Raw genomic sequence first — 23,066 nt, forward strand, 5'->3', positions numbered from 1 at the left:
TTATTCCTCTCCCCAGCCCCATTATTGCTCACCCCAGCCCCACCATTCCATCATTGCACTCTCCAGCCCCACCATCCCCATCATTGCTCTCCCCAGCCCCTGTCATTCCTCTCCCCAGCCCCATCATTGCTCTCTCCAGCCCCACCATCCCATTATTCCTCTCCCCAGCCCCATCAACCCCATCATTCCTCTCCCCAGCCCCATCATTCCTCTCCCCCCAGACCCATTATTGCTCTTCCCAGCCACATTATTGCTCTTTCCAGCCCCATCATTCCTCTCCCCAGCCCCATCATTCCTCTCCCCAGCCCCATCAGCCCCAATATTGCTCTCCCCAGCCCAACAACCCCATTATTTCTCTCCCCAGCCCCATCACTCCTCTCCCCAGCCCCATCATTCCTCTTCCCAGCCCCATCATTCCTCTCCCCTGCCCCATCATTGCTCTCCCCAGCCCCACCATTGCTCTCCCCCCACCTCCCCTCCCCAGCGTTTCAGTAAAAAAAACAACTTACCTCAGCTCGCTCCCCTGCAGCATCCTCCTGGTTGCCGGCAGCTTTCTTCTTGACCCAGGCGCGCGCTGCATGATGACGTCATCAAGCTGCACGCGCCTGGGTCAGGGAGGAAGCTGAGGACGAACCTTCCAGCTCTGCTGCTGTGCTCCTCCTGACAGCAGCGGAGTTCCAGGGATCTCTCACTGACCGCCACGTGCAGGGAGCAGCTGCACCTTGTGGGCCCCTTGGTGCAGCTGCATGGTGGGGACCCGGCGCTGCTGCACCGGCGGCGGCTCACGGGCCCCATAGCAGTCGCGTGGTCTGCCGCCATTGGCGGTACGTGTTACGAATCTGGGTGGTGGAACCTCTGTGCTGCGGTGCAAGGAGGGACCCAGAGGGGCATAACTAAGTATCAACCCGGACCGACCCTGGTCGTACGGCGGCTAATGACTCCGTGACCAGGGAGGGACCGAGCAGAGGGACCAGGTGCTACTCTGGGGACGACCTTGTAAGAGAGCAGGTGGCTCCCACGGGTCAGGTGGCTGAGACTGACCGATACTGCAGATGGGCACAGCAGGCAGGATGACGAGAGGTCCGGGTAGATGAACTGGCAGAGACAGCAGGTGATAGGCAGAAGTCTCTAGGTAAGCTGTCAGGTGGTCACGGCAAGTGACAGGCGGGAGCCTCTAGGTAGGCTTTCAGGTGGTCTCGGCAAGTGACGGGCAGGATCCTCCGGGTAGGCAGACAGGTGGTCACGGCAAGTGACGGGCATGAGCCTCCGGGTAGGCAGACAGGTAACAGGCAGGTGCTTCCAGGTAAGCAGGCATGTGAGGCCCATAGAAAGACTGGAGGACTGGATGAAAGACAGACTGTCGGGCTGGAGAGTAGTCAGGCTAGCAGCGGGACCTGAGGGCTGAAGTAGAGGTGAGTACACTGTGCATCAACTATTGCTTGGGCACCTCCATTTTGGAGGAGGTGCCTGATATATGGGAGGACCTCCGGCAATTGGCCGGGGACTCCTTAGGGCGGCGCGCGCGGCCCCTTTAAGAGGAAGGGAGCTCACGTGCGCCCTAAGCACAGTGCCTGGGAAGCTGCGCGCGCCGGCAGCAGAAGCAGGAAGAGGAGTGCTGGAGGACGCGGGGCAGGGAGCGCGGCGGTGAGAGGGACGGCGTCTCTGCCTGGCAGAGGGCAGAGACGCCGATGCTACAGTACGCCACTGGGCGAGTGGAGTTTATACCTAAAAGTTCTATTTTGGTCTAATCTGATCATATGACCTTCTGCCATGCCTCCTCTGGATCATCCAAGTGGTAAATGGTGAACTTCAAATAGGCCTGGACATGTGCTGGTGTGAGTAGGGGGACCTTGCGTGCCCTGCAGGATTTTAATACATGATGGCGTAGTGTGTTACTAACGATAATGTTTGAGACTGTGGTCCCAGATCTCTTCATGTCATTGACCAGGTCCTCCCATGTAGTTCTGGGCTGACTCCTGATCTTTCTCAGAATCATCCTTAACCCACGAGGCGAGATCTTGCATGGAGCCCCAGACCGAGGAATATTAACAGTTATCTTGTGTTTCTTCCCTTTTCTAATAATTGTGCCAACAGTTGTTGTCTTCTCAACAAGCCACTTACGTATTGTCCTGTAGCCCATCTCAGCCTTGTGCAGGTCTACAATTTTGTCCTTTGACAGTTCTTTGGTCTTGGCCATGGTGGAGAGGTTGGAGTGTGATTGATTGTGATGACAGGTGTCTTTTATACAGGTAACAAGTTCAAAGAGGTGCAATTAATATAGGTAATGAGTGCAGAGTAGGAGGGCTTCTTAAAGAAACACTAACAGATCTGTGAGAGCCAGAATTCTTGCTCATTGGTAGGTTATCAAGTACTTATTCATGCAATAAAATGCAATTCAATTATGTAAAAATCATACAATGTCACACAGGTGAAGTGTACCTACGATAAAAATTACAGACTTCTCCATTCTTTGTAGGTGGGAAAACTTGCAAAATCGGCAGTGTATCAAATACTTATTTTCCCCACTGTGTGTGTGTGTGTATGTGTGTAGGTATATATAATATATACAGTTGAAATCAGAAGTTTACATACACTATATAAAAAGACACATATGCATGATTTTTCTCAATATCTGACATGAAATCAGAATAAACCTTTCCCATTTAGGTCAATTAGGATTACCATAATTTTTAATATTTGCCAAATGCCAGAATAATGAGAGAGAGAATGTTTTAAGGCATTTTTATTACTTACTGCAAAGTCAAAAGTTTACATACATTTCATTAGTATTTGGTACCATTGCCCTTAAACTGAATGACTTGGGTCAAACGTTTGGGATATCCTTCCACAAGCTTCTCACAATAGTTGGTCCGAATTTGGGCCCATTCATCCTGACAAAACAGGTTTGTAGGTCGCCTTGCTCGCACCTTCCTTTTCAGCTTTCCCCTTAAATTTTCAATAGGATCGAGATCAGGGCTTTTTGATGGCCACTCAAAAACATTGACTTTGTTATCCTTAAGCCACTTTGTTACCATTTTGGTAGTATGCTTCGGGTCATTGTCCATTTGGAAGACCCATTTCCGCCCAAGCTATAACTTCCTGGCTGATGTCTTGCGACGTTGCTTCAGTATTGCCACATAATCTTCTTTTCTCATGATGCCATCTATTTTGTAAAGTGCACCAGTCCCACCTGCAGCAAAACAACCCCACAACATGATGCTGCCACCCCCATGTTTCTCAGTTGGGATGGTGTTCTTTGGCTTCCAAGCTTCTCCCTTTTTCCTCCAAACTTAACAATGGCCATTATGCCCAAAAAGTAAAATTTTAGTTTTATCAGACCACAGGACATATCTCCAAAATTAAGGTCTTTGTTCCTTTCCTGCATGCATTTGCAAACAGTAATCTTACTTTTTTATGTTTCTTTTTGAGTAATGGCTTCTTCCTGGCAGAGTGGCCTTTCAGCTCATGTTGATACAGTACTCGTTTCACTGTGATTATTGACACAATCTTACCAGCTTCCGCAATCATCTTCACAAGGTCTTTTGCTTTTGTCCTTGGGTTGATATGTACATGTCAGACCAAAGCACGTTCATCTCTGGGACACAGAACCCTTCTCCTTCCTGAGCGGTCTGATGGCTGAACATTCCCATCTTGTTTGTTCTTGTGTATAATTGTTTCTACAGATGAACGAGCCACCTTCAGATATCTTGGAATTGTACCCAAGGATGAGCCAGACTTGTGCAAGTCCACAATTCTCTTCCTGATATCTTGGCTGATTTCTTTAGACTTTCCCATGATTCTACACAAAGAAGCAGTGTGTTTCAGGTGTGCATTAAAATACATCCACAGGGGTGTTTCTAATTAACTCAGATGTTGCCAAAAAATCAGAAGCTTCCAAACACATGACGTCATCATATGGGCGGTCCAGAATTGTTTAAAGGCATGGTAATCTTAATGTATGTAAACTTTTGACTTTGCAGTAATTAATAAAAATGCCTTAAAACATTCTCTCTCTTTCATTATTCTGGCATTTGGCAAATATTAAAAATTATGGTAATCATAATTGACCTAAAACAGGAAAGGTTTATTCTGATTTCATGTCAGAAAAATTGAGAAAAACATGCATATGTGTCTTTTTATATAGTGTATGTAAACTTCTCGTTTCAACTGTATATATATACATCTATATACACTGCTCAAAAAAATAAAGGGAACACTCAAATAACACATCCTAGATCTGAATGAATGAAATATTCTCATTGAATACTTTGTTCTGTATAAAGTTGAATATGCTGACAACAAAATCACACAAAAATCATCAATGGAAATCAAATTTATTAACCAATGGAGGCCTGGATTTGGAGTCACCCCCTAAATTAAAGTGGAAAAACACACTACAGGCTGATCCAACTTTGATGTAATGTCCTTAAAACAAGTCTAAATGAGGCTCAGTATTGTGTGTGGCCTCCACGTGTCTGTATGACCTCCCTACAATGCCTGGGCATGCTCCTGATGAGGTTGCGAATGGTCTGTGGGATCTCCTCCCAGACCTGGACTAAAGCATCCGCCAACTCCTAGACAGTCTGTAGTGCAATGTGACGTTGGTGGATGGAGCAAGACATGATGTCCCAGATGTGCTCAATCGGATTCAGGTCTGGGGAACGGGCAGGCCAGTCCATAGCTTCAATGCCTTCATCTTGCAGGAACTGCTGACACACTCCAGCCACATGAGGTCTGGCATTGTCCTGCATTAGGAGGAACCCAGGGTCAACCGCACCAGCATATGGTCTCACAAGGGGTCTGAGGATCTCATCTCGGTACCTAATGGCAGTCATGCTACCTCTGGCAAGCACATGGAGGGCTGTGTGGCCCTCCAAAGAAATGCCACCCCACACCATTACTGACCCACTGCCAAACAGGTCATGCTGAAGGATGTTGCGGGCAGCAGATCGCTCTCCACGGCATCTCCAGACTCTGTCACATGTTCTCAGTGTGAACCTGCTTTCATCTGTGAAGAGCTCAGGGCGCCAGTGGCGACTTTGCCAATCCTGGTGTTCTGTGGCAAATGCCAAGCGTCCTGCACGGTGTTGGGCTGTGAGCACAACCCCCATCTGTGGACGTCGGGCCCTCATACCACCCTCATTGAGTCGGTTTCTAACCGTTTGTGCAGACACATGCACATTTGTGGCTGCTGGAGGTCATTTTGCAGGGCTCTGGCAGTGCTCCTCCTGTTCCTCCTTGCATAAAGGCGGAGGTAGCGGTCCTGATGCTGGGTTGTTGCCCTCCTACGGCCCCCTCCATGTCTCCTGGTGTACTGGCCTGTCTCCTGGTAGAGCCTCCAGCCTCTGGACACTACGCTGACAGACACAGCAAACCTTCTTGCCACAGCTCGCATTGATGTGCCATCCTGGATGAGCTGCACTACCTGAGCAACTTCTGTGTGTTGTAGAGTCCGTCTCATGCTACCACGAGTGTGAAAGCACAACCAACCTTCAAAAGTGATCAAAACATCAGCCAGAAAGCATTGGTACTGAGATGTGGTCTGTGGTCCCCACATGCAGAACCACTCCTTTATTGAGGGTGTCTTGATAATTGCCAATAATTTCCATCTATTGTCTATTCCATTTGCACAACAGCATGTGAAATTGATTGTCAATCAGTGTTGCTTCCTAAGTGGACAGTTTGATTTCACAGAAGTTTGATGTACTTGGAGTTATATTCTGTTGTTTAAGTGTCCCCTTTAATTTTTTGAGCAGTGTATAATTTGTCAAGATAAAAAATTATTTTAGCTATTTGTGAAATGCCCAAAAATCGAAAAAGTCAAAGCATAAGGAAGCTTTTTTTTCCGGTCGCTGCACTCCCCATAAAAAGAAATAACAAAAATAAAAAGTGATCAAAACGTCTTATGTACAACAAAGTGGTATCAATAAAAATAAAAGTTCAGTGTGCAAAAGACAAGCCATGAAACCGCTCCATGGATGGAAAAATGAAAAGGTTACTAGTCTCAGAAAATGACGACAAACCAAATGCTTTATTTTTTCTTTTTTTACAAAGTTCTACATTTTATTTTTTATCACCAAAATATGTATGTATGTATGCATATATATATATATATACAGTACAGACCAAAAGTTTGGACACACCTTCTCATTTAAAGATTTTTCTGTATTTTCATGACTATGAAAATTGTACATTCACACTGAAGGCATCAAAACTATGAATTAACACATGTGGAATTATATACTTAACAAAAAAGTGTGAAACAACTGAAAATATGTCTTATATTCTAGGTTCTTCAAAGTAGCCACCTTTGCTTTGATGACTGCTTTGTACACTCTTGGCATTCTCTTGATGAGCTTCAAGAGGTAGTCACCGGAAATGGTCTTCCAACAATCTTGAAGGAGTTCCCAGAGATGCTTAGCACTTGTTGGCCCTTTTGCCTTCACTCTACAGTCCAGCTCACCCCAAACCATCTTGATTGGGTTCAGGTCTGGTGACTGTGGAGGCCAGGTCATCTGGCATAGCACCCCATCACTCTCCTTCTTGGTCAAATAGCCCTTACACAGCCTGGAGGTGTGTTTGGGGTCATTGTCCTGTTGAAAAATAAATGATGGTCCAACTAAACGCAAACCGGATGGAATAGAATGCTGCTGCTAGATGCTGTGGTAGCCATGCTGTTACGCTTGCGCCCGAGACTGACTGGCGTGAGTGTGATTAGTGATCCCACTGTACCATGAACCGAGGAGTGCCTGGAGGGGAGTAACTAAGTATCAACCCGATCCGACCAAGGTCGCACAGCGGCTTAGTCGACTCCGTGGACCAAGGAGGAACCAAGCAGAGGGACCAGGTGCGACTCCAGGTCAGACCCCGGTCACAGTTGTTGACCCACACCGGGGAATGCAGGAACTGGCAGGTTAGACTGGCATACAGGCAGGTGGGTATTGGCAAGTACGGCTGGTATGCAGACAGGTGGGTACTGGCAAGCACGGCTGGTATGCAGACAGGTGGGCACTGGCAAGCACGGCTGGTATGCAGACAGGTGGGCACTGGCAAGCACGGCTGGTATGCAGACAGGGAGATACTGGCAAGCACGGCTGGAGTGCAGACAGGGAGGTACTAGCAGGTTGGAGCGCAGGCTGGATAGGGTCCAGTACAGACTGGGAGACAGGTACAGAGCTGAAGATGCGGTAGACAAGCAGAGTAAAGTGAAACCGCCGGAGTGGAGGACAAGGCAGAGCAGAGAGGAACTGCTGGTGCGGTGAGCAAGCAGAGCGGAGCGAAAACCGCAGGTGCGGTGGGCAAGGCAGAGCAGAGAGAAGCCACCGTAGCGGTGGGCAAGTCAGAGCAGAGAGAAACCGTCGGAGCGGTGGGTAAGGCAGAGCAGAGGGAAGCGGCTGGAGCGGTGGGCAAGTCAGAGCAGAGTGAAACTGCCGGAGCGGTTGGTAGGCAGAGCCGAACGGGGCTAAAGGTGCAGGCAGAGAGGACAGGGCTCTGTTCACATGGAACAGACTGGAAAATACAGGAGGATGGCTAGAACACAGGAGGAAGATACGGAGGAATGGAAAAGGGGCAAGCAGAACCAGATACACACAAGGTACTTCCTATGAAGTAGCGAGTGGACACAAAACTCACAAACAGAAGTACGGAGACAACGAGTTGGAGTTAGGTGCAGGTTCAGATACTGCAGGAAAAGGGAAGGTACGGACATAGAGACAAACAGGTAACAGGCTAGGATACAGTTCTGACAGGAACTGCTACTGCAATGAGATACAAGAATGAGCTTGGGTATACTGCCCCCAGAGTGGCGGAAACAGACTAGAAGTCACAGGTAACAAGCCTGGGTATACAGCCCCCAGAGTGGCAGAAACAGACTAGAAGTCACAGGTAACAGGTCTGGGTATGCAGCCCCCAGAGTGGCAGAAACAGACTAGAAACAGGACAGGACCTGGCAATTCAGCAGCAAAGACTGACTGAGTGAAGGTGTTGCTCAGGCACCTCCTTCTGGGTCGAGGGGGTTTAAATATCCAGTGACTCACAGCAATAGGCTGGAGACGCATTAGGGGTGCGCCCACAGCAGCTATATGAATCAGGAAGTAACCGGGCAGCCGCCCTAAGCAGTCAGTCAAGAGACATGCACACAGCATGAACTGGAGCAAGGTTTGTAGGCTGGACTGACAGGTAAGATTGCGGTCTTGCATAGTGGGAGGTGGTGCACTATGCAAGCACGCTGCCAGGGATGTTACACATGCTGGTTCAGTATGCCTTCAATTTTGAATAAATCCCCAACAGTGTCACCAGCAAAGCACCCCCACACCATCACACCTCCTCCTCCATGCTTCACGGTGGGAACCAGGCATGTAGAGTCCATCCGTTCACCTTTTCTGCGTCGTACAAAGACACGGTGGTTGGAACCAAAGATCTCAAATTTGGACTCATCAGACCAAAGCACAGATTTCCACTGGTCTAATGTCCATTCCTTGTGTTCTTTAGCCCAAACAAGTCTCTTCTGCTTGTTGCCAGTGGTTTCCTAGCAGCTATTTTACCATGAAGGCCTGCTGCACAGAGTCTCCTCTTAACAGTTGTCGAAGAGATGTGTCTGCTGCTAGAACTCTGTGTGGCATTGACCTGGTCTCTAATCTGAGCTGCTGTTAACCTGCGATTTCTGAGGCTGGTGACTCGGATAAACTTGTCTTCAGAAGCAGAGGTGACTCTTGGTCTTTCTTTCATGGGGCGGTCCTCATGTGAGCCAGTTTCTTTGTAGAGCTTGATGGTTTTTGCAACTGCACTTGGGGACACTTTCAAAGTTTGCCCAATTTTTCACACTGACTGACCTTCATTTCTTAAAGTCATGATGGCCTCTCGTTTTTCTTTACTTAGCTGCTTTTTTCTTGCCATAATACAAATTCTAACAGTCAATTCAGTAGGACTATCACCTGTGTATCCACCAGACTTCTGCACAACACAACTGATGGTCCCAACCCCATTTATAAGGCAAGAAATCCCACTTATTAAACCTGACAGGGCACACCTGTGAAGTGAAAACCATTTCCGGTGACTACCTCTTGAAGCTCATCAAGAGAATGCCAAAAGTGTGCAAAGCAGTCATCAAAGCAAAAGGTGGCTACTTTGAAGAACCTAGAATATAAGACATATTTTCATTTGTTTCACACTTTTTTGTTAACTATATAATTCCACATGTGTTATTTCATAGTTTTGATGCCTTCAGTGTGAATGTACAATTTCATAGTCATGAAAATACAGAAAAATCTTTAAATGAGAAAGTGTGTCCAAACTTTTGGTCTGTACTGTATATGTATACATACATACATACATATTTTGGTGGTAAAAAATTAAATGTAGAACTTTGTATAAAAGAAAAAAATAAAGCATTTGATTTGTCGCCATTTTATGAGACTAGTAACCTTTTCATTTTTCCATCCATAAAGCTGTTTCATGGCTTGCCTTTTGCAAACTGAACTTTTATTTTTATTGATACCACTTTGTTGTACATAAGACGTTTTGATCACTATTTATTTTTGTTATTTCTTTTTGTGAGGAGTGTAGCGACCGGAAAAAAAAAGCTTTCTTGTGCTTTGACTTTTTCTCTTTTTGGGCATTTCACGAATAGTTAAGATAATTTTTTATCTTGACAAATTATACACTGCTCAAAAAAATAAAGGGAACACTTAAACAACAGAATATAACGCCAAGTAAATCAAACTTCTGTGAAATCAAACTGTCCACTTAGGAAGCAACACTGATTGACAATCAATTTCACATGCTGTTGTGCAAATGGAATAGACAATAGATGGAAATTATTGGCAACTATCAAGACACCCTAAATAAAGGAGTGGTTCTGCATGTGGGGACCACAGACCACATCTCAGTACCAATGCTTTCTGGCTGATGTTTTGGTCACTTTTGAATGTTGGTTGTGCTTTCACACTCGTGGTAGCATGAGATGGACTCTACAACCCACAGAAGTTGCTCAGGTAGTGCAGCTCATCCAGGATGGCACATCAATGCGAGCTGTGGAAAGAAGGTTTGCTGTGTCTGTCAGCGTAGTGTCCAGAGGCTGGAGGTGCTACCAAGAGACAGGCCAGTACACCAGGAGACGTGGAGGGGGCCGTAGGAGCGCAACAACCCAGCAGCAGGACCACTACCTCCACCTTTGTGGAAGGAGGAACAGGAGGAGCACTGCCAGAGCCCTGCAAATTGACCTCCAGCAGGCCACAAATGTGCATGTGTCTGCACAAACAGTTAGAAACTGACTCAATGAGGGTGGTTTGAGGGCCCGACATCCACAGAAGGGGGTTGTGCTCACACGCTTTGCATTTGCCACAGAACACCAGGATTCGCAAAGTCGCCAGTGTGCTCTTCACAGATGAAAGCAGGTTCACACTGAGCACATGTGACAGACGTGACAGAGTTGGGAGACGCCATGGAGAGCGATCTGCTGCCTGCAACATCCTTCAGCATGATCAGTTTGGCAGTGGGTCAGTAATGGTGTTGGGTGGCATTTCTTTGGAGGTCCGTACAGCCCTCCATGTGCTCGCCAGAGGTAGCCTGACTGGCATTAGGTACCGAGATGAGATCCAAAGACCCCTTATGAAACCATATGCTAGTGTGGTTGGCCCTGAGTTCCTCCTAATGCAGGACAATGTCAGACCTCATGTGGCTGGAGTGTGTCAGCAGTTCCTGCAAGATGAAGGCATTGAAGCTATGGACTGGCCCGCCCATTCCCCAGACCTGAATCCGATTGAGCACATCTGGGATATCATGTCTCGCTCCATCCACCTGTAAGGTGCTTCAGCGAGGTAGTCGTGGGCAAGCTTTAGCCCCTGCTCTTTCTGGCACCCTACAGACAATATGTTTCCTCTCTGTGATGTGTGGCTGTGTATGTGGTGTTTTCCACTTACTTCAAACCATCCGATCACGGCTGTCTCCAGGGATTTCTCTTCTGGGACCAGGGACCAGGGCAGCAATGAATTCAGAGGAAACGAGGTTCTTAACCATAACTTCGACTTTACTCGGGGAAGAGGAGTATGTACAATATTTACAGGCAGATATAATGGATAAGGCCCGACAGGTTATTATCTCCCTCACAGGCGCTGGCAACATCTTATGCCCTGGTTCCCTCTTTAACTGAAGCATCTCTGTGACTCTAATCTCTAGACCAAGAGACTATTTTACAATACCAACAGTGTTCCGGATCCGATATCTCCCCCACGTCTTAGCCTGCAGTCCTATTTATCTTCCTCTGTTACCTGCAGACTAGAAGTGCCCCGGGTCCTCAATACCTCTGTTGAGTTTCTCCGGCCGGCTAACAGGACTCTTGCGTAGGGAGACTTTTACACTGGTGATCCCACTGTCTGAGGGTATGGAGCTCCCGTCTACCCTAGCAGCCACCATATAGTCAGGCTGCCCGTACGGTTCACTGTCCTAACTCTTACTACTCATCACTTCCTGCTTCTGGAAACTAAGCAGAGATTTTCCTAATGTGCCCACCCTCTGTGGGCTGTCATCACACAGCATTAACCCCATCACTGTCTGTAACACTGCTGGCAGACTCAACCTGACATCTGCACCCGGGACAGTGGCATCTTGTGGCTGGTTACAAGTACTGCAGCCCACAAGGAATTATGCCAGGAACAAGCTCTATAAACACTCAAGGCTTGATCAGGGCACTAAGTTCCCCCTCTACGCTACTGACTGGACCACTGAAGCTAACCCCTTAGCTTGGCCTTCCGACAGTCCAGAGAGGTTTAACTACGGGAACACTTTCTTTAACTACTTCAGTGCCAAAGGAAGGCTACGTCCTTCCCCATTATTACATTCCCCCACACTTTAATGTTGGTCGTCCCCGTCCACACTAAACAATCAATACAGATCAGCATTTATGAGATCATATCACATTACTACATCACTAAAATATTTTAGTACATGACTGGTCCTGAAGTCTTTTTCTTGGGTAGGAGACCAGCCCTTCTCGGTTAAACGCCCTGGAACTGCAATTCAGGACAGTCCATTGCCATAACATTTGACTCTGCTCAACAATACCGGTCCTTCTTGGTATGGACCCTGGAAACACAATGTCCATGTCCATATTTTTAAGACAGGTCACACACCAATAGCCCTCAATCTCCTTTGAAGGCTGCATTCTGAGGCACACGGTCACAGGGAACACCCCGTGAGTCTCTTTCTTCTTGGCCCTAGTGGGGGTCACCAGTTCTTCCCGTTAGGCCGCAAGTCTCTTAGGTTTAGAGGACAGTCATCTTCACAGTGTGCCTCAGTGTTACAAATTCCAGCAGAAAAAGGCGCAACAAGCGCAACAAAAATAAAAATAGAAACAAAAAGAGCAACTCATTTGGGCACACAACTTAGTGCTGCTTAAGGCCTTCTTTGGCCTGGGAGGTAGGGGAAACAGTCCTCCAATTCTCTCTTCTTTCAACTCTTCTCCAACTTTCACTCAACATGGGGCACTCCGCCCCCATTGGGAAACAGTCCCAGAAGCAGAACCACAGCTGGTGGATCCTCATGTAATAAGAAATGATAAGGTCAACGGACCTTTTAACAGGCCAGCTCACTTCTTCCGAGCCTCCCTCCGCTCCTTCAAGAAGGCAGCCCAGGTTGCGGATAAAGGTGGCTTCTTCCACCTCCAAGGTTGGTCAGGGTACCTGGTGGGCCCAGAATCCTCATCCAAGGACGTGGCACTGCCGCAACCAACCTGGGTAGGGCCATAGCTGGTAACCCTGAAGTTATGAACTATGTTGCTGGTACCGGCTTGTACTTCTCCAACAGCTCCCAGACCAGCTCCCTCAGCCCCTCCTGGGTGTTTTGATGACGACTCTTCCACATGCGCCTCACTGGGAGAGTCAGCTCCCCTGCAGCTTGTGAAGCCTTCCTCCTCTTCACTTTCAATCTCTCCCCACTGCCGTTTCCTTGTCTCCTCTTCTTGCAGGACACCGGCCTTAGGAGGGGGTAGAAATCCCTTAGGGGCTTCCCTAGCCCAATGCTGCAGAGCCTCTCTCTTGGCCCTCCGTCAGAGGACCTCTTCGTCCTTCTCAAGGACATCATTCCATTCATACGGTCGGGTGAGCGCAGCCGCGTTCCACCCTCTGGAACACTCGCACTTCACGAAGTGCACTATGTTTCCCACACGCAGATTGTGGAGACGATCAGGCAGATAGTCCTGCTTAATCACCTCGCAGGTAACAAACACCTCGTGCCCGGTCCACTCCTCTTCCAGGAACCCGTACCCCTCACGGATGTGGAACTCTATGACCCGCCCCCGGGTCTGGGAAGCCTCCACCGACTCCCTCCGCGCCGCGTTGCACCCTTCCAGCCAGCCTCTCAGGAAAGTATCGGTCCACCGCCGCTGCTCCCGGGGCGTCAGTGGGGGGGTTGCGTGTAGTCAACTTCAGACTACCGAGCATGGTGTAGCGCTTCGCCGAGGGGGTGTTCAGGGCCTCCAGCGCCATTTGCCAAAAATTTTTTGTGCGGCCTTCCTCCTTGGAGACCTTGCCTCCGTAACAGCCTCTTCAGGCCTAGGGGCCTCTGCCGCCACCTGGAAAGTTACTACGGCGGGCGCCGCAGGCAGAACCAGCCACCAGGGTATAGGCCGCTCACCTTCATCGGGCCAGGCTGTAGTTGCTGCTTCGGCCCCACTGTGGTGTTCTCCGCCGAGGAGGAAGCATCTTCCGGCATCCAGATCCAGCACCACACGCGCAGCTCATGAACAAGCAGACCAAACTCTGAATCAGGCCTAGTGGACGACTGGATGGCCGCTGGTGGTAAGGATGAGGACTCATGGGCCACGCCCACCAACGAGTGGCTTCCGGCTGCGGCCCCTGGGGTGATAAGCTTCAAGATTTCCTCCTCACTGCTCATCTCGGGCATGTCATCGGATCCTCCGGCTGCCATCTTCCTGGAACATCCACTGAAGCACCTCCTTCCTCTTGTGCGCTGGACAGAAAATGGCGCTGATGGCTTCCCGATGATGCGCGTCCTGCGCGTACAACTCCTCCTCTTTCTGGGCTGGCCTTCTGACACGACCACCGCGTCACACGTCACTCTCGCCAGCTCCGCCTTTAGCCGCGCCCCTTCTCTGGGCGCTCTGATACTCACTGGGCCGGACTTTGCTTTGCGCCGCGCCCTCTTCTTCACTGGATGTCCCATCCTGGGACGCATCTTCACTGCTGGGGCTGGACATCTTTTCGCCCTCTCTGGCGCCGTCCACTCTCACGATAGGCGGTTCTTCTCCTAGACTTTACCGCCACTATCACCATCTTGGAATCCATGCTTCGGGCCGCCATCTTGGGCCGCATGCCTTCCAACACTTTCCCTTCCGTGTTCTGCGTCGGCTCTTCCCCATTTTCTTCATGCGAGGAGCTCGCATCTTGCCAACTACTCCAAATGTAAGGTGCCTCAGCGAGGTAGTCGTGGGCGAGCTGTAGCCCCTGCTCGCTCTGGCACCCTACAGACAATACGTGTCCTCTCTCTGATGTGTGGCTGTGTATGTGGTGTTCTCCACTTACTTCAAACCATCCGATCGCGGCTGTCTCCAGGCATTTCTCTTCTGGGACCAGGGCAGCAATAAATTCAGAGGAAATGAGGTTCTTAACCATAACTTGGACTTTACTTGGGGAAGAGGAGTATGTACAGTATTTACAGGCAGATATAATGGATAAGGCCCGACAGGTTATTATCTCCCTCACAGGCGCTGGCAACATCTTCAGCCCTGGTTCCCTCTTTAACTGAAGCATCTCTGTGACTCTAATCTCTAGCCTAAGAGACTCTTCTGCAATACCAACAGTGTTCCAGATCCGATATCTCCCCCACGTCTTAGCCTGTAGTCCTATTTATCTTCCTCTGCTACCTGCAGACTAGAAGTGCCCCGGGTCCTCAATACCTCTGTTGAGTTTCTCCGGCCGGCTAACAGGACTCTTGCGTAGGGAGACTTTTACACTGGTGATCCCACTGTCTGAGGGTATGGAGCTCCCGTCTACCCTAGCAGCCACCATATAGTCAGGCTGCCCGTACGGTTCACTGTCCTAACTCTTACTACTCATCACTTCCTGCTTCTGGAAACTAAGCAGAGATTTTCCTAATGTGCCCACCCTCTGTGGGCTGTCATCACACAGCATTAACCCCATCACTGTCTGTAACACTGCTGGCAGACTCAACCTGACATCTGCACCAGAGACAGTGGCATCTTGTGGCTGGTTACAAGTACTGCAGCCCACAAGGAATTATGCCAGGAACAAGCTCTATAAACACTCAAGGCTTGATCAGGGCACTAAGTTCCCCCTCTACTCTACTGACTGGACCACGGAAGCTAACCCCTTAGCTTGGCCTTCTAACAGTCCAGAGAGGTTTAACTACGGGAACACTTTCTTTAACTACTTCTACTTCTACGTCCTTCCCCACTATTACACACCAACATCACGTTGCACCACAGACTGTCCTGGAGTTGGCGGATGCTTTAGTTTAGGTCTGGGAGGAGATCCCACAGGAGACCATCCGCAACCTCATCAGGAGCATGCCCAGGCATTGTAGGGAGGTCATACAGGCACGTGGAGGCCACACACAATACTGAGCCTCATTTTAACTTGTTTTAAGGACATTACATCAAAATTGGATCAGGCTGTAGTTTTTACACTTTAATTTTGGGGGTGACTCCAAATCGAGACCTCCATTGGTTAATAAATTTGATTTCCATTGATGATTTTTGTGTGATTTTGTTGTCAGCACATTCAACTTTGTACAGAGCAAAGTATTCAATGAGAATATTTCATTCATTCATTCATTCATTCAGATCTAGGATGTGTTATTTGAGTGTTCCCTTTATTTTTTTAAGCAGTGTACTTTTATGGGCATGGATATACCAAATATATTTATTTTTTTTTAAATGGGAAAAGGCTGATTCAAACTTTTATCCTTTTTTAAGCTCTTTTTTTTCAATTGTACATTATTCCTTAGTCCCTGTAGAGAACTTAAAGAGAACCTGTCAGCAAGATTTTGCTAAGCAAGGTGCACACATGGCCATATCAGCACTGTTATACTGATTAAAATGATACCTGTGATGAAGAAATCTGTGTTTTGTGTAACCAGGGTTTGAAGTTTTCTTATAATAGCTTTTTGCATTGGGGTAGGACTGTGGGGCGGGACAGTCTTTGGCTCTGCTACGGCCCCTCCACTCCTCCTGATGTCTTTACCATCCTGGTTTAAACAGAACCTGTCAGCAGGATTTAGCAATATAAAGTAAGGGCATGGCCATAACGACGCTGTTATACTGATTAAATTGATACCTTTTGGTGAACAAATGCGAAGCCTGATTCTTGTTTAATCAGTCTCTAAAGTTTTCATCTCTGTTCATCGGGGCGGGATTGGGGGTAGGGTCTTCTTCAGCAAATCCACCCCTCCGCCAGCCTCCTTTGTTTCTATGACAGATCTTTGATTATTCAGTGACCACCATCATTGGGGTAGGTGGCGCATGCGCAGTGTGATTCCACAGCCGGTCTTCAGGCCTTCAGCAAAATGGTGCCGAAAGCGGCGCATGCACAGATTGAGATCTCGGCTCAATGACATCTTCATTAAGTCAAAATCTCGATCTGTGCATTTTAGGTGCAGGGTTATGAAGTGAGCTCAGTAGCTAAAGGCCCCTGTTTCCACCATCTTGTTGCTTATATTTAACCCTTTTGTTTTAACTCGCTGTTCACTTACTGTTGCCAAGAGTAATTCATTTACAGCAGCAGAGACCCCCAAGCCCACTGGAAGTTAGGGGGTAGGTCTTTGTCTCTCTGTCCTCCCATTCCTGTCTGTTATACAAACATAGGAGAGAGCGGGATTTCAGTTTAGGTTTGAAAAACCATTGGAAAGTTGAAGGAACAATACTGGAAAGTGACGGAAAGGAAGTTCCTGCACTTAGTGTGCTGAAAGAACACTGATAATTAGGAACTACCCACTCAAAGTAGATGACAAGTGACAGAGCAGGAGAATTGGAACATATTACTGCTATGTGCATCACATTAGACTGGTTTGTATATCAAAAGCAGTTTTACCATTGTTGTGAGGGATGAGTGCAGCATGGCATTGTACTAGTTTTTTGTGAGAAGACAGATATGCTTTAATAATTTTTGATAAATTCTTCATGCTTCTTAAATGTTCAATGTTTTTCGTTCTAATGCAGACAGAATTTGAAGAGAAGGACCTACGACGAGAAATTAGTTATGCCATCAAAAACATTCATGGGATCAGGTATTTTGAATCCTTGTGTAATTAATGAGTTTTAATAGCTGTAACTGCTTATATTCCCATAGGAAGAATTCGCCTTATGTGTTTCCTTGGAAAGTTTAAATAGACAGTATAAATTTGCTGACATCTCTGTTGGGCTGGTCAGACATGAGATAAGTAGTGGCAGCAAAGGCTGAGATCTGTTTTTTTAAGAAAAATTCCACATGTGGCTTCTTAGAGAAAAATGGACCGAAATTGAATATCCTTCCACAAATACTAACCCCCCCCCCAAAAAAAAAAGAAAAAAGAAGAAAAATTTACATTTCATGTCTGCATTGCTTTAATTCATTTGAAAACCTAAAGGATTAAGAGACATCCTAATACTATTTTGAGTACTGAAAACATTTTCTTTCTAAGCATTGATTATTTTAACATAACAGAAGCGTAATCTCCTTTCTTCGCCATAGTGGATCCAGCGCATTCGGCTCCGGAGGTCTGGCCTGTCTGGCTGCAGAGGCAATGTCTGTGCCATCCGGATGTCATCAGGATGGACCTCTCAAACCTGTGATTGGCTGCAGCGCTCAGGTGATTAGAAGAGCTCAGCGTCCGATGTTTTTCTGATGACTCCCTCTTCTAGGTTTGAATGGTCCTGATGGCATTCGGTCTGGCTACACATTGGCTCTGGAGCCAGACAGTCCAGACCTCCGAAGCAGAATGCGCTGGATCCACTATGATGCTGGAAGGAGAGTATACTTTTTTTCGTTATTTTGAAAATTTCAATGTCTAGGAAAAGAAATAAATAATACACTACTATTGGAAGGAGCAAATGACAGTGCTGACATAAAAATATATACATATAACCCCCCCTCCTAAAAACATGCACTCACCTACGGGATTTCCGATTCTCCGCTTGACTACTTCTGGTGTCCCCGATCTGTTTCCTGTCTTCTTCTTCTGGAGGGGTACTGTCAACTGACCGCTGCGGCCAGTCAGTGGATGCATAGCTGTGGTGCATGCTCAGTGAGTAAAATGGTACATTGTGAGATAGATAGTTTACAATGATGCACTACTCTTACAATACAAGCAGCTAAATCATGCTAGGAACTGGGGAATACATACAATTCTGCCAAAAAATGCACATTCTGCATCCCCTGCAGAATGCAAAAATAATTTTTGGAGCCCAGATGATAAGTGCATACAAAGCTTTTTGAGGCAGTCAAAAAAACAAGTTTTCCAGTAGAAGATGCTTGCAAAATGCTCCTTTTTGGGGAATTGTTTGAGTTTTTTTTCATTTTCTGAAGAGGTTTGAAACAGTTTGCGTTTTTTTGGAGACTTTTAAATGGACAGTGTCTAGTTTGGAGCAAATTCCATCAGTACAATCGTCAAAGTGACGCGCACTTTCTTTTCTCCCACAAGGCTTTTTTTCAAAACTGTAAGCGGAACCAAAATCACTCATAAGACTGAACGTATGAACAGCAGCAAAGTGGTTTTACAATTGAAATGATTAGGAAGAGTCTTTCAAGTGTTTTTTGAGCGATTTTTTAGATAAGTTTGGAGCAGATCCACTCCCAAAGACTTCTTAAAAAACTCTGGTGTGCACATACCCTTATAATACATATAAGCTTGTCTAAAACTGCAGTACACATGAATTAACAGCAGGTGGCAGCAGCAGTTTTGATAAATTTCTCACTTTCAGACCAAGTCTTTGTTCTGGAAAACATGAAATGTGCACATTGAGTAATAGCTTTGGTAATAATACAAACTATACACCTCTGAAAATCAGAGCTTTTTTGTTTTGTGTATATTTCTTTAAATTTTGGGAACGGGTATGGCTATTGTCCGGGTTAATAAACCCCATTTTCAAAGTTTCAAATGTGCTATAAGTATATTCAGAGTTACAGTAATAAGAGTGGCTCTAACTCTGGAGGACCGAAAATGTCAATGATTTCAGGGTGCACCATGTAGTGATTGTATTCTCTAGTAGTAGCTCATCTGGGAAACAAAGCTCTCTCTTTATTGTTTCTCTGCAGATAACATCTCATATCCGAGCAGTAGGACACCTAATGCTCAACTAATCATCACCTTTCTAACCCAAAAAGGAAATTGTCTAAAGTGGACAATCCCTTTAAATTTGTAAAATGCCCAACAGTCAAATAACTGCAGTAATTCGTAGACCTTCCTCGCTTCCTAGCTGATCAGGTCAATGGCCATTAACTAGTGTTGTCCTGGGATGTCAATATTTGTCAATCTATCACAGATCAGGAGAGCATAAAAAATAAATGGAAATATAGGTGATAGTTCCCTACTATAAGGGTATGTTCACATACAGTGTGGTTTATTGCTTTGATTATGAGAAAATTGTGGGTGGCAAAATGCTGCAATTTTGCTACAATATTGACATAACTGTAGTGAAGAACCTAATTTTGATACCCTAAGGGGAACTTTTGAGCTTATATGTTTTATTTTCTTTATTGAAAGCAATGAATATGCTGTTAACTCAACTCTTAAACTCTCTCTAGTGGTTGCTGCGGGCAAGCTGACTTAAAGTGATTGTCCTATATCGGGCAAAATTGAGGCAAAGGCTGGAAATGGTGTTATTCTGACTCCATAACTAGACTGTGCGTGTAGGATGCTCTTGAGACACTGTTTGTAGGCATTCTCTATGTACCAGTACTCACACAAAGAGATTTCATCAAATAGCTTGAACTTGACTGCAGGAGGCACGAATGAAGATTCCAGAAGATGGTTTATTTTGAAGCTTGTAGTTATGCCCAATTACAGTAGGTAAAAGACTATTCTGAACCAGAGCTGCAAGACATGTGGCTTCTCAAGATGGCTGCCATACACACAATGAGGAAGAAGAAGAAGGGAGGGGTTACTGACATGAGAGCTAGGGAGGCAGACAGGGAGAGAGAAAGGACAAACTTCTAAGAGGCAAACCTTATTACATAGCAACGCAAAAGTAACAATACAATACTGTAGGAGTCCCAAGTCATGGGACATGACAGTGTAAAATATCATAATAACCATTACCTATCTGTTGAATCGCGTACCTCTCCAGCATCCAGCGCTCTCCATAGCTCCCCATGGCCTGTCTTTATAGACCTGCAGCAGTGACATCACTGTCCACAACACCTGATCACTGCAGCATATCATAGGACACAGTGCTTTTATGCAACAGTAGTTACCTCAGCATGACCACTAACACCAACAGCTAAGTAGTATTTATTTTGTTATTGTACACCATTGCTTGCATTTGAGTCTCTGTCTCCACACCTTTTAGGCACCTCCGCCTGTAAAAGTTCAAAGAGGCAGCGCTTCCTATGTAAACCTAGAACCATCTGGCAAGTACGTCCATCTCCCACTTTACTACATGGCCGGCTTTTCAGTCAGTGGGCAGCTCTAACCCTTTCTCTTGTCCTCTGCGACTGACCCCGGATAGCGGGAAACCACCGTCTATATACTATGAGCCACATTAAAGGGTGCGTGCCAACTCTGACTCACGCATATACCGCTCCTCCTTGACTACCAGACACCTAGCACCTAACTCCTTGCTCCTAAGAGTCTGAAGACATTTGGCGTTAAAGGGTATCTGTCACCAGGTTTTTGCTACCTATTGTGAGAGCTGCATAATGTAGGGGCAGAGGCCCTGATTTTATTTACTGGAGTGCTTACTATAGTTTTTATAATCTGCTGATAAAACAGTGATTTTATCACTAGAGGACTAATATACCTGCTGACATGTAGTCCTCCATATTCATGAGATGTGTATTACCCCGCCCCCAGCACTGATTGGCTGCTTTCTGCCTATGCATGGTTTACACATAAAGCAGCCAATAAGTGGTATGGGCGGATTTATACAGAGCTCAGCATTCAGAGAACTGCAGCAGAGAAACAGGAATTTTACTAAAAATACAACATGCAGTCCAATAAGTGGCACGTCGCTTGAATAGGGGGCTCTGTCCCAACATCATTTTGAGCAAAAGGAAAAACTGGAAATACAATAAGCTCAATAGGGTCCTATCTAAGTAGGAACAGGGAGACAAAAAGCAATTTATGCTCACCTAGAGGGGTTGTGAGAGTCACAACCCTTACGCAAGCTTAAAAAAAGGCTGCTGCACAGCCACGATGTGGAGAAACTTGTGAGGCTGGAGATGAGTGGGTTAAAATCTGCACTGCCAGTAGTACAGGGATGAGCAGGAGATGGGAATAGTTGAAATGTAGTTTATTAGTCAACGCGTTTCGAAGTGTCATACGTCTTCATCTGGAAAACCACAGTGATGACAACATCATTTTTCTCCCAGGTGGGGTATCTGGTGACAGATTCCCTTTGAAGTCTTTTATACTTCTCACAGTGTATTTCTCTCACTGTTAAACGAATGTTGTCCTTGACATTCTTATGACGGGCAACTATGGGTTTGCTGGCTTTGCAGAGGTTTTCCCCTGTGACATCAGTACGATGGGATGAGGGTTCTTCTGTCCCACCATCTCTGGTAACAGTTCCCAATCAGAATAAATCTAAATGCTGGGTTGTACCTGCACTATGATGGCCCTAGCTTCTCTAGAAATTTGGGACTGTCCCATTGGATCAGGGACAATTAGGAACAGAGGCAGAGACATCATTGGTGAAACCTGTGCAGCCGCACAAGGACCTGAGCGATAAGGGGGCTCCCCTCCATCTCCAAAAGCAGGTGAAATTGAGCATTGTGATAAGTTGTTGGACTGCAAAGGGCCCATATACTGTTCTTGCACAGGAGCCTCTTCTGTCTGTGTCTATTTTTGGAAGAAAGCTGTTTTAGTTTTCTAATCCTGGACAAACCCTTTAACCCCTTAATGACACAGGGCGTATTATGTCATGACACCCGGTTCAGTGAGGGCTCCGGCGGTGAGCCCGCACTGAACCGGGCTCATGTCAGCTGATTATTACAGCTGACATGTGCCCGCAACAGCAACTGGTGGAATTGCGATCCACCCGCGGCTGTAAACTAGTTAAATGCTGCTGTCAATCTCTGACAGCGGCATTTAACAGCGCCGAGCCGGAAGCGCGTCACTTACCCTGCCCATCGGTGACCCCATCACGTGATCGGGGGTCACCAATGGGTCTGCATGACAACCTGGGGTCTGCAGCAGACCCCAGCTGTTGTCATGAGCTGGTCGCTATGAGCGCCACCTAGTGGTCGGCGCTCATAGCACAGGACCATTTCTGCTACAAGCAGGTGATCTGCTGATTATCTGTATGTAGCAGAGGCGATCAGGCAAGTGCTGCTTCTAGTCTCCTATGGAGGCTATAGAAGCATGCAAAAAGTTTAAAAAAAATGTTTTTAAAAATATTAAAAAAATTAAAAAAATATAAAAGTTTAAATCACCCCCCTTCGCCCCATTCAGAATAAAATGATAAAAAATAAATCCCACACACACATATTTGGTATCGCCGCGTTCAGAATCGCCCGTTCTATCAATATAAAAAAAGAATTAATCCGATCGGTAAACGGCGAAACAAGAAAAAAATTCTAAACACCAGAATTACGTTTTTTTGGTCACCGCAACATTGCAATAGAATGCAATAACGGGAGATCAAAACATCAGATCTACCCCAAAATGGCATCAATAAAAACTTCAGCTCGGTGCGCAAAATATAAGCCCTTACCCGGCCTCAGATCTAGAAAAATTGAGACGCTACGGGTCTCGGAAAATGGCGCCTTTTTTTTTTTTAGCAAACTTTTGATTTTTTTTCACCACTTAAATAAAAAAGAACCTATACATGTTTGGTATCTACAAACTCGTAATGACCTGGAGAATAAGAATGGCAGGTCAGTTTTAGCATTCAGTGA

General features: G+C 46.5%; 1 protein-coding gene across 1 annotated transcript in view; it reads left to right on the top strand.

Annotated features, from left to right (window-relative positions):
- DNM3 (dynamin 3) overlaps nt 1-23,066 on the top strand; it is a 40,896-nt gene that overhangs the window by 12,416 nt on the left and 5,414 nt on the right. Inside the window, exon 5 of the mRNA XM_073643145.1 lies at nt 17,192-17,259. Within this exon, the coding sequence (XP_073499246.1) occupies nt 17,192-17,259 (68 nt within the window). The remainder of the gene's footprint in view (nt 1-17,191; nt 17,260-23,066) is intronic.

The sequence above is a fragment of the Phyllobates terribilis genome, unplaced genomic scaffold, assembly GCF_046119375.1.
Source record: "Phyllobates terribilis strain yellow unplaced genomic scaffold, ASM4611937v1 Scaffold_8__6_contigs__length_399053987, whole genome shotgun sequence".
Classification (NCBI taxonomy): Eukaryota; Metazoa; Chordata; class Amphibia; order Anura; family Dendrobatidae; genus Phyllobates; species Phyllobates terribilis.